The sequence below is a fragment of the Maniola hyperantus genome, chromosome 3 (assembly GCF_902806685.2).
Source record: "Maniola hyperantus chromosome 3, iAphHyp1.2, whole genome shotgun sequence".
NCBI classification, from domain to species: domain Eukaryota; kingdom Metazoa; phylum Arthropoda; class Insecta; order Lepidoptera; family Nymphalidae; genus Maniola; species Maniola hyperantus.
Window position 1 is genome coordinate 4,276,081 of NC_048538.1, and position 12,265 is coordinate 4,288,345.

Sequence of the window (12,265 nt, forward strand, 5' to 3'; positions counted from 1 at the left end):
GATCGTCCAGTAGTTTGAGCCGTGCGTTGATAGATCAGTCAGTCAGTTAGACAGCCAGTCACCTTTTCCTTTTATATAGGTATTATATACTATACTATACCTACCTAGCACTCGGGGATAGTGTAGCTTATCTATCAGAGGCTACTTGACTCATATCTAATTTCGTCCAATAAATGATTATTTATTATAGTATTTTGCTTAAGACAACGAAATATATCAATAACAATTATTAAAAACGCAGGATGGATATATAAATCCAATTTTAAAAAATACAGTTTTTATTTTTATTTGAAACGCAGAAAACGCTGTCAGCCATGATGTGACGTCATTAAATATGTAAACAAAGAAATGTCATCCCTATGTCACGCGGGGACTAACGTAGTATCCATATATATAAAATTTAGAGTCCTGACTAACTTATATATCAACGCACAGCCTAAACATCTAAACAGCTGGTCCTAGATACATGAAATTTGGTGGGTGTGTTCTTTGTAGGTAAAGAGAAGGTATCCACTAGGAAAGGATTTTTTGAAATTCCACCCCTGAGTGGGTTAAATGGAGGTCTGAAATTTATGAAGTCCACGCGGGCGAAGTCACGAGCATAAGCTAGTTTTTATATATTTCTAAAAACTCATAGTAAACGTAAAAAAATATCGTTTTCTCTTTATAAATTGAATAAGTTATTACAACAAAGTGATCTTTGCAAAATAAATTTGGGTTGAAGTCGTTAGTCATATAGGATCCCTTTAAGCAAGTCTTCGCGTGTTACGTATATTTATTTCACTGGGCACTCTAATCCACAACTTTCCTGTGGTCTTTATCGATGCGTTTTTTACATTCTCGGATGATACAATAACGAAAGTTACTATATTTTTCACGTACACTAGTATAGAAGTCATGTTTATTAAACTTTGGGAGGTTATGCTGTTGTTTACAAATGCATGACGTCAGAGCACAGATAATCTATCGGCCAAACATGGCCGACAGTGTTTTCACCTGTCTAAGAAAAATATATTTTTAAATGAAAGTTTTACGGTTTTTAGGGCGCAAAAAAATATAGTGTTAATTTTTTTGATATAATAGCACAAATATTAACCATTTAAGACCAACTTTAAAAAAGTGTCAAGTAGCCTATTGGTTCCGGAGATTACCCCCTATAAGTACATACATACAAATCATACTCTACCTACCTACCTACTTAAGTTCCCAGCCTGTATTCAAATACTTGATATTGACAGAGGCTATTCCGTATCTTTGAAAGTTTTCGTAATAATACTTCTGAGTCGCCTTAAAAACCTTGTTCATGTTCATTCAATGTTCATTACCTGACATTTTAATTTTAGTATCCCTATTAATCTGTGATTTGGACACTGCCATCGACATAGGAATAGTTGTACTACGTAGTAGTACTTGTAAATTCTTTGGACACTGCTAGCTGCTGACCAAATTGCACTAATACCACCTGAGAATACCACTAATACAGCGGAGCGAGACCAATTGGTAATTAATCTATGACTAATACCTATTGCTATTTGCTACTGCATCTATGGTAGCCACAGATATGGTGGTGATTTGCGAGGGATTTTCCCTAATTAAACAAAAATTCATCAAATTCAAGACAAAAGTGTATTTTTCATAGTGATTCTTACAAAAAAAACAATTAACAAACAAATAGGTACTTACTTAAGATGGCTTACATAAGACTAAAAACTAGATACACAGTTATTTACAGCAAAATAAAATTAAGTACCTATAACTAAAGTAAAAAATCATAATCTTTCGTACAATAACAATCTACGGCACCCTGGCGCAGATGTGTCACGACTCGGGAGGACACTTCCCCAACGACGTAATAATAAGTCCTTGATCTTTCAGCCTGTGGCGGCGATCGTCGAAACTAGCGTCTGCAAAACCAAAACTTTGCTAAGAAGGACGATTACTTCTTGATTCTTCGAATTTTTTGAGCATTGCCGCGTTGAATTTGTCATTTTCCTCACGAAATTCAGCAATGCTTTCCTTTACCTCCCTTGTCAATTTCCAGAGAATCCTCTTATTTTCGGCGGTCGGGTATTTATCTTTGGCCCTTCGGGCAGCGTTTTTGCGCCTCCTCAAGTCTTTGATTCGGGGTAGTAGTTCGAATTGATATTCTTTAAACTCCTCAGGAGTCCATCCATCTTTGACTGCATTACCGTACTCTAGTAAGGCCGCAAAGATATCAGGCCGATGTGCAGAGTACGTCTCGATTGCTTGTAACGTAAACTGAAGATTCGCAATAAACCTTTGTGTAGGATCCATAGCAGAAGATTAACAGATCCTTCCTAACTTTACTAGATAGGTCGGTACTTAACTCGAACCCAAAACTTGGTCGCAACAGTTAAAAAAACACTGAAGTAGTTAATATTCAAGATTTTTATGTATTCAACTTCCACACAAAACGGTTGTCAAGAGAAGAATGAGCGTAACGGGTGAAAATGGCCGTTTTTATAGGTAATACCTACAGGGAGGCTTCGCGTCCACACCAGTGAGTGGGGTGCACCGTGCAAGCTAATACCAATACTTACCTAACTACCTTGCCAATATAATTCTTATCTATAATCCTATGTAGGTATCTAACATTGATCCTTTTGGGAGATCAAACAAAGACTATCAGGTTTCTTGAAAGATTCGGCACCATAAAACCGTTTTCGCCGAATTTTTTTGTAGGTGAATGACGTCGAGGATTCCTATTATTTTTCGGATTTTTTTTTCCTTTGTACACTGTTAGTCAACTCTTTTTATTGACAACGTAGGTACCAATTAGGTACAACCTGCGCACGAAGCGCGCTCGCAAACCACTCGTGAACACGTTCTTTCACATTTATGTGCTTACTAGCTGATGCCCGCGACTTCGCCCGCGTGGAATTAGGTTTTTTAAAAATCCCGTAGGAACTCTTTGATTTTCCGGGAGAAAAATTAGCCTATGTCACTCTCCAGGTCTTTATCTATACCCATGCAAAAAATCACGTCAATCCGTTGCACCGTTGCGACGTGATTGAAGGACAAACCAACAAACAAACACACTTTCGCATTTATAATAAGGATACTGATGAGGCGGGTTGTGCGCAAGTATGGATCAGCCTTAAACCAATTTTCTAAGCGTGCTGTCGCAAATCCGTGGTCTAGGAGTATCTAAATTATTACCTATTATTTGTATTATCTATGGTAACCTACAATACCTACCTACTGGCGTTGATTCTCTTGTTTTCTCTAAACTAAATTTAGAGTATCTGCATGTCTTTCTTTTTAACTTTGCTATAAAAGGACGGAACATGAAGCTTTTTAAAGACACTTTTTAATGCACGCTACATAATAGGCTCACGACTCGCAGCTAAAATCGCGAGGTTGTGTTTGACAGTCAAACTGTGTCTGTCCTTTTCATATTACATTGGTAGGAAGAGGATGTAAATACTCTAAAATTTAGTTGTGGAAAATAAATTAAAACCGAGGTAAGTAGTATATAAAAATATATTGCAATTTGCAACTACTAACTACCTATATGAAACTATTAACAAAACTAAGTCAATCCTTCACGCTTTTTCCATTCCTCTTTAAGTAGTGCCTTTTTCTTCCTTTTATACTCTGACTTCTTGAATTTTTGTTCTTCTATTCTCTTCATTTGCGCTGCCACGCTGTTTTCGCCATTCAACATTTCATCCAATTTAGATCTTAACCTTTCTCGTGCCAATTTCCTGTTCTCATCTTGGCATCTACTTATGTGGCATTTTATAACTGCACCTTTAAATAAAAACAAACGTGTTTCAGTATATAATATGTTTCCCATTACTAGAGAAACGTTTATATTAAGCAATAATGGCATTGCAATTGCATATTTAGCCTATCTTCATAGATTTTTTCATATTTTATTAAAAATCTTGATATGATGCATAATTATTTTCACTAAACAGCTATTTTGCATGGGTAGATATAGTTAAAGACCTGGAGAGTGACATGCTACTTTTTATCCCGGAAAATCAAAAAATTCCCACAAGATTTATAAAACCTAAATCCTCGCGGACGAAGTCGCGGGCATCAGCTAGTTGAGAAATAAATGTCTTTAAACCTGATGTACATTACTTTCGGCCGAGTACTGTAGCTACTAGCTATGTATATAGCGGCTATCATAGATTGGTACAGCATAAGATGTTGAAGAAACCTAACCTGTAGGAACATGTGTAAGTACTACACAGTTGGCATTCTTATTAACTGCTGACCCCCCTGGCCCGCTGCCTCTTACAAACTGCTCAGCCAAATCACACTCATTAATTTTAGGCAATCTAGAATAATCTACAGTGTGTTTCGGTGCTGTTTGAGTGCTTAGAATTGGTATTACACTTCTTTGGATTCTATGAAGAGACTGTATGCATATCATCTTTAAACTATAGACCCTCGTTTGATTACAGCTTCTCCCTTCTGAAAATAGAAAAAAGGTCTTTATATATAAAATTCAAAGTCCTGACTGACTTATATATCAACGCACAGCCTAAAATGCTGGTCCAAGAGACATGAAATTTTGAATGACATGAATATTCTATTATACATAGACATACAGAGACTTCTACACAAGCGTAATGTGTGAATGTGTTGTATATGCCTTCTCATCCATACAAATATTATAAATGCGATAGTGTGTCTGTCTGTCTGTCTGCTAGATTTTCACGGTCTATCCCTTTAACAGATTTTGACGAAATTTAGTACAGAGATAGCTTGCATTTAAGAAAATTAAAGAGTTCCCACAGGATTTTTAAAAACCGAAACTTACGTCGATGAAGTCGCAGGCATCACCTAGTCTCTTATAAAAATGTATTTATAAGAGATGTGATCTTGTCAGTGTATCATTCTTGGTATCTCTCTTCTTTAACCTTCCTATATAAATAATATATAATATGACTAGACTCTAACTTTCCTTTTGAGCCTAAAATCTATTCTTTTACCCCTTTATATTATCCAAATATTCTTTGACTATGATTTTCTCTTTTTTAAAGTTATGATTAAATATAGGGCTCTCCGTGGTAGCTAAATAAGATGAGTTTTCTAAGAACAGATATTATTAAAATACTTACTCCAATGGCTTTGATTATATGATCAATCATAGGATGTTATATAATCTAGTCAATAAAGAATATCTGTGATAACTTAGTAGTTAAGACTGCAGCCTCCTTTGCGGGAGATCTAGGGTTCGCACCTGGGCATACATCTCTAACCTCTCCTCTCTTATACCTCTAATAATTTAATGGTAAAGGAACATCCTAAAAAACCTGCCTGAGTTTTCCATAATGTTCTCAAAAGTGCATGAAGTCTGCCAAACCATACTTGGCCAGCGGGGTGGATTTATACCTACCTTAAAAGCGTAACTGATATCCTCCGGCGTGTCCAAAGTTTTGTTTCGTTTGAATTCACTGGAAATTCTCCTTTTGTAATAGGCAACGTCGGTCAATTTCAATGTTTTTGAGTACATTAACAAATCCTTGTATAGTTTAAGCACCTCTGCTCTTGAAACAGACATTTTAATTTTCTTCAAACATTACAATTGTAGGCACAGAGTACATTATATATACTGGATTGTAGGTACATCCATACATCAGTCATCGAACTTGGAATCTAGGAAGTAGGAAAAAATTAAAAATTACAAAAGCAGACAAACAATTTTTCAATTTTATAACACGGTTGAATTTGTGTGCGCATATAAAGTCCATGACGTCACAATACAAGCGAGCGAGAAATATATATGAGAGGCGAGAGCTGTAGCGAGAGAGCGGGAAAAACGCATTTCATGTTGAAGAAGTGCACAGTAATTCGACAGTGTTACATGTCAAATCTCTATGTCAAATCCAAACTGACACTGACATTATCAATAATGATAGCTAATCGCTATTATAGTTTCTCTATGAAGTTTCTGGCCAACGTTCGATAACATTTTCATAGATGGCGCTTAAATACTAACACCACACTAACACCACTAAAAACTAAAAATAATAGGTACCTATCTATAATATGATCTTTGCTTTGTTTAGATCGTGTCAATCAATGACATAGATAGTAACAGCTAGCGTGCACTGCTGTTTTCCTTATGTTTCTTCGCCACAAAATCTGAAGTAAACTACAATAGAAGAAATTAATTAATTTTGCATCGGGGAAGAAACGTAAGGATTGAGTTGACCTAAAGCATATTTTATTTCTGGTCGGTGATATACAGGTAACTATTATTTTTCGTTTTTAGTGGTGTTAGTATTTAAGCGCCATCTATGAAAATTTTATCGAACAGTGCCCTGAAACTTCCTTATTGTGCCTTCATCGCACTGACTTCTACTTTTTAAAGGTACGCTGGAAGAGATAATCCATATCCATACCAATATTATAAAATAATGCGAAAGTGTGTCTGTCTGTCTGCTAGCTTTTCGCAGCCCAACAGTTTAACCGATTATGATGAAATTTGGTACAGCGTTAGCTAGTTTAGTTACAACTTACATCCTAGGGAAAGACTACTTTTTATCCCCGAAAATCCAATAGATTTTTAAAAACCCAAAAACACGTGGACGAAGTCGCGGGCATCATCTCGTACAAATGACAGATTTGTTGTGCCGATTTGAAGTTCTGCTTCTGATGATGTAGTTACATTCACTGACCAGTTATGATTTTGATAAGCATTCGAATAATATTATAAACCAACAATACTCAGAAAATTGGATTTCTACCGGGCGATCTTCTTAGTGCCTTCTTCAAGGTACATAAAGCACCCCAGGAATTAAAATTGACACTTTGTCTTCAAATGGTCAAAAACTTCGTGTCATTAGTTAGGTACTCTATTTAGTTGAGCATGGAATTAAGAAGTACCTACTTAGTACCTAATTATGAAGTTCTTTATTCTGAGTGCGCTCACAACCCACTGCAACGCTAAAATAGGGAAAATCAAGTTGCTTCGAAAACAGGTCAGCAATCTCAGGTCCAGCGTACTTGTGTTAGCACTGGTAGGTCAGTGGGTCAGGGGCTTCCCCATTTTCCATATGTAAAAAGTACTCTGTGTTCCCCATGCCCCGTATCATGGTGAGATATTATGTTCAGAAACAAAGCAGTTTTCTCATTTAAAACATTTTTTAACACATGATCACCTTAATAGTTAAGATATAGCACCATTATAGCACCGTAATTTCAATAATATTTACTTTAAACACATAAAACGGACTCTAGTCTGAAGTCTTTTGAATTAAAAATATAAAAAAAGTTACAATTATTTATTTGTAATTTTTGAACTGGACCTATTTCCTTAAGGCAGCTCAGTTCGGTGCTTTCTTCATACAAACGTAGGAGGGAAAATACAACAATATTCGATATTGTACGCACAAAACTAAGAATTATATCGATTTATCTCGTCATTATCTAGGTTCAATGATATCTAAAACATTGAAAAAAATATTGATTTAAAAGTTACGAGCCTCAAAAGATTCCTATTTTAACACTAAATCTATGACAACTTTGGGCGTAAATAAATAAGATTAGGGATATGAAAATCCTAAAACAATTTATCATTACACGTAGTTTATTTATTCATTAGTTGAAATAACTTTACTTTGCAAACCTAAATTCAGTAGTTTTTTCTCAAAAATACTTTTCCCAAACTACTGTTCAACCCTTTTCAAGCGCTAGATTTCGGCTAAAATCATCATGCTTCTCACCCCAAAACATTAGACACCGCGCGGGTGGCGGAGGGAAGGGCCAGCCCAGCGGCGCGCGGCTGCGCGTGTAATATTGTGGTTTCTATGACGACAACTGTTGTTATTAATATGTTTTCAAAAACAAAAGTCGTAATGATTTTATAAAATTAATTTTTATTCAGTGGCTATGCAAATGTGTAGAAGATTGAGCAGAGCAGAGTCAATAAGTCCTTCAAATACTTATTGCATTTTGTACATTGACCTCTGGAATTTGAAATTTGGACACCAATTTTATTCATTGGTTTATTGACCTGACTTTGTTGTTGAGGTCCTAGTAGGGATATCTACTCGTGTGGTCCTAGTACAATAGGTAAGTAACTTTGTTTAGTTATTTATTTTATCTAATTTTAAAAAACCGGCCAAGTGCGAGTTGCTCGCGCACCAAGGGTTCCCTACTCAGGTATTTTTTTGACATTTTGCTCCATAAATCAAAAACTATTATGCATAAAAATAAATAAAAATGTGTTTTAGAATACACACAATACAGTAAAGCCCTTTCATATAATACCCCACTTGGTATACTTATTATACATTGAAAATTGAAAATACTAATTATTTTTTCATTAACACACTTTAATTTTTTTTTTGTAAGTTGTAATCACAAATCTATGGTTTTCGGATTTATTCCTTTACTTGTGCTCTAAGACCTACGTACCTACTAAATTTCATGATTCTGGGTCAACGGGAAGTATCCTATAGGTTTGTGTGACAGATACGACACAGACGGAGAGACGGACAGACAGACAGACAACGAAGTGATCCTAAGGGTCCCTTTTTTCCTTATAAAGTACGGAACCCTAAAAAGGTACCTGTATATGTATAATAATATAGGTAGGTAGGTACCTACCTGGTGGTATTTCTTTGTATTTTTAGGGTTCCGTACCTCAGAAGGAAAAAACGGAACCCTCTGTCTGTCTGTCTGTCGGTCCGTCTGTCCGTCCGTCCGTCTGTCCGTCCGTCCGTCCGCCCGTCTGTCCGTCCGTCCGTCCGTCAGTCCGTCCGTCCGTCCATGCGTCTGTCGGTCCGTCCATCGGTCCGTCTGCCCGTCCGTCTGTCCGTCTGTTCGTCTGTCGGTCTGTCCGTCTGTCTGTCTGTCCGTCTATCTGTCTGTCTGTCTGTCTGTCCGTCTTACAAATAAAGTACGCAACGCTTCGTACAAATGGTACTTTTTTATTTATTTACTAGCTGACGCCCGCGACTTCGTCCGCGTGGATGTAGGTTTCCAAAGCCCGTGGGAACTCTTTTATTTTCTAGGATAAAAGAAGGCAGGTCATGCCTGTCGTAGAGGTGATGGCCGTTGGAGCCGGAAAGTTCTTGAGTGGAGACCGCGTAGGTATAAGTAAGCGTAGTGTGGGACGCCTTCCAGCACGATGGACCGACGATATACAGAGGCTGGCGGGAAGTGGCTAGGTGAGGAAGGCTGAGGACCGGGTGTGGTGGCGCTCTTTAGGGAAAGCCTATGTCCAACAGTGGACGACCGCAGGCTGATGATGATGGAAAAAATCACGTTGATCCGTTGCACCCCTCACACGTCCCTATCCGCCTTCTCCACTCCTGTCACGCTGGCGAATAAGTTTGGAATAGAATAGGATTTCGATGGAGTGCGTGGATTTTTGTGAACGGAGTTCAACCATGTAGTCGTGGTTTGGTACAATAGTAAATGGTACAATATTAATTCACCAACAACAGTTCCTAAAACCCATAGAATAGGAGTGCAGTACCCTGCAGCATCAGTATTGAAGAGTTGGAACTTAAAGTTCAATAATGGTATATATGTTTGGCATCTACAATATTATCTCACAATCAACAGTGGCTTAGGAGTGCAATAAATACCCTGCATCATCAGGGTTGAAGAGTTGGGATATCGAGTTGAATTATGAAGTCGTTGCTTGGTACCTAAACCAGAGATAGTTTATTCTAAGCGTACCTTTAATATCAATTCAACATCAACTATTCCTAAAACAGCTGATTGAAATCCAAAAGTACAAAAGCTACCCGTCATTATTATGATGATGGTTGAGAAGTTGGAACTTGAAGTTTTAACATGTATGGTTTCTAACAAAAAAGAATGAATGAAATCGGACTACGCGTTAATGAATTACAGCTCAGTATACATTTTAACTTTCAACCCCTCTCCTAAGGGAACCATGCTGAATTTCGGGATAAAAAGTATCCTATATCCTATATCCTCATAGTATGACGTCAAATCGTACCAAGTTTCATTGGAATCCATTCAGTAGTTTCAGCGTGATGCGCGGCCGTGATACAGACAGACAGACAGACAGACAGACAAAAATGAAAAAAATTCCAGTTTTGGGTTCAGTATCGATTATAGAGTGCCCTCGAAAAAAAAATTTCAAAATATCTTCAATGTACAGAATTTCACCTGTTACAGTTTTATTATAAGTAATAAAATAATAATAATAATATTGATTCAGATACAAGTTAGCCCTTGACTGCAATCTCACCTGGTGGTAGGTGACGATACAGTCTTGCTTACGACTATTTCGGATCGGAAATTCTTGGATTCAGGTTAAATGCAGTGCAAAAAGAGAGATCATTAGGATTCCGTACCTCAAAAGGAAAAAGGAACCCTTATAGGATCAGTTTGTTGTCTGTCTGTCTGTCCGTCTTACAAATAAAGTACGCAACGCTTCGTACAAATAGTACTTTTTTATTTATTTATTCAGATACAAGTTAGCCCTTGACTACAATCTCACCTGGTGGTAAGTGACGATACAGTCTTGCTTACGGCTATTTCGGATCGGGAATTCTTGGATTCAGATTAAATGCAGTGCAAAAAGAGAGATCATTAGGATTCCGTACCTCAAAAGGAAAAGGGAACCCTTATAGGATCAGTTTGTTGTCTGTCTGTCTGTCTATCTGTCAGTCTGTCAGTGTGTCTGTCAAGAAACCTGTAGGGTACTTCCCACTGACCTAGAATGATAAAATTTGGCAGGTAGGTAGATCTTATAACAGTTATAACACACGTAAGGGGAAAAATCTGAAAACAATGAATTTGTGGTTACATCACGAAAAATAAATAAAAATGTGTTCATTAACGAATAGTTAGTATTTTCAACTTTCAAGTAAGATTAGTAAACCAAGTGTGATATCATATAAAAGGACCTTACTTGTACATCAAAAACCGATTTTATTTATTTTTATACATACTAATATTATAAATGCGAAAGTGTATCTGTCTATCTGTCCGTCTGTCTGTCTGCTAGCTTTTCACAGCTCATCCATTTAACCAATTTTGATGAAATTTGGTACAAAAATAGCTTGCATCCCGGGGAAGGACATAGGCTACTTTTATGATAAATAAGATTTAGTGGATACCGCTATTTTTCTGGAAATAACGTTAGATGCGAAACTTCAATGGTGCTCTCATATAAATAACGTATCGAACAGACAGTTCTGCTGCATATGCGGTAAAAAAGATTCGCCAGTTGACAGACATAGAAACGGCGAGACTAGTATATTTTAGTTACTTTCACAGCATTAGGTCATATGGCATATTATTAGAAAAGAAAAAGAAAGAAAAGAAAAAACGTTTATTTTTTAAAGCTGTACCACACATTACCAGTTACCAACTGGTTAGGTTATCCCAGCGCCTCTTATACTTGAGTAATAAAGTCAAAAAACCTCAAGTAGAAGAAGCGCCGGAATAAAGTGTGTCATGTGTGGCACAACCCAAAAAAAAAGGTCCCTACTCAGCATAAATGCATATTGTCTTGCACAAGTACAAAAACATACAGCGCTGGTTTTCAGTAGAAACCCTGATTCAGATGGCACCACGGAATTATTATGGGGTAATGCTGCTGATATAAATTCTATTTTTGTGCTGCAGAAAAGGGCTGTTCGAGCCATATAGTATGGGACCACGAGAGTCGCTGAGAACTAAATTTAGAGAAGTTAAAATTATGACAGTGCATAATCAATATATTTTTAACTTTTCGGAGTTATACGCGTTTTAATTAATTAAATATCACTTGCTTTAACGGTAAAGGAAAACATCGTGAGGAAACCTGCATGCCGAGTTATGCCTCCATAATGTTCTCAAAGGTGTGTGAATTCTACCAATCCGCACATGGCCAGCGTGGTAGACTATGGCCAAAACCCTTCTCACTCTGAGAGGAGACCCCTGCTCTGTAGTGAGCCGGCGATGGGTTGATCATGATGATGATGAGGTGATGCCCGCGACTTCGTACGCGTGGAATTAGATTTTTAAAAATCCCGTGGAAACTCTTTGATTTTCCGGGATAAAAAGTAGCCTATGTCACTCTCCAGGTCAACCATACCCATGCAAAAAATCACTTCGATCCGTTGCTCTGTTGCGACGTGATTGAAGGACAAACCAACGAACCAACAAACAAACACACTTTCACATTTATAATAGGTGTAGTGATGTGTGTGTGTGGATGTTTGGATGTTTGGATGTTTGTTACTCAATCACACAAAAACGGCTGAACGGTTTTGGATGAAATTGGGAATGGAGATAGATAAAAGTGTTA

General features: G+C 37.2%; 1 protein-coding gene across 1 annotated transcript; it reads right to left on the reverse strand.

The window, feature by feature from the left end:
• Window positions 1-3,486: 3,486 nt before the first annotated feature.
• On the reverse strand, window positions 3,487-5,520 carry LOC117995673 (mitochondrial translation release factor in rescue). The gene is made up of 3 exons (XM_034983667.2): window positions 5,378-5,520; window positions 4,198-4,449; window positions 3,487-3,774 (listed from the first exon to the last, which is right to left on the reverse strand). The coding sequence occupies exons 2-3, from the start codon at window positions 4,406-4,408 to the stop codon at window positions 3,554-3,556; spliced, it is 432 nt and encodes a 143-aa protein (XP_034839558.1). The 5' UTR covers window positions 4,409-4,449; window positions 5,378-5,520; the 3' UTR covers window positions 3,487-3,553.
• Window positions 5,521-12,265: the final 6,745 nt, after the last annotated feature.

What these genes read in the sequence shown, in the direction of transcription:
- LOC117995673 (XM_034983667.2), bottom strand. Translation starts at nt 4,408, where the DNA reads ATGATATGCATACAGTCTCTTCATAGAATCCAAAGAAGTGTAATACCA. An exon ending in ACTTACACATGTTCCTACAG is followed by an intron (nt 3,775 to 4,197) that starts GTTAGGTTTCTT and finishes TTTTATTTAAAG; the next exon opens with GTGCAGTTATAAAATGCCAC.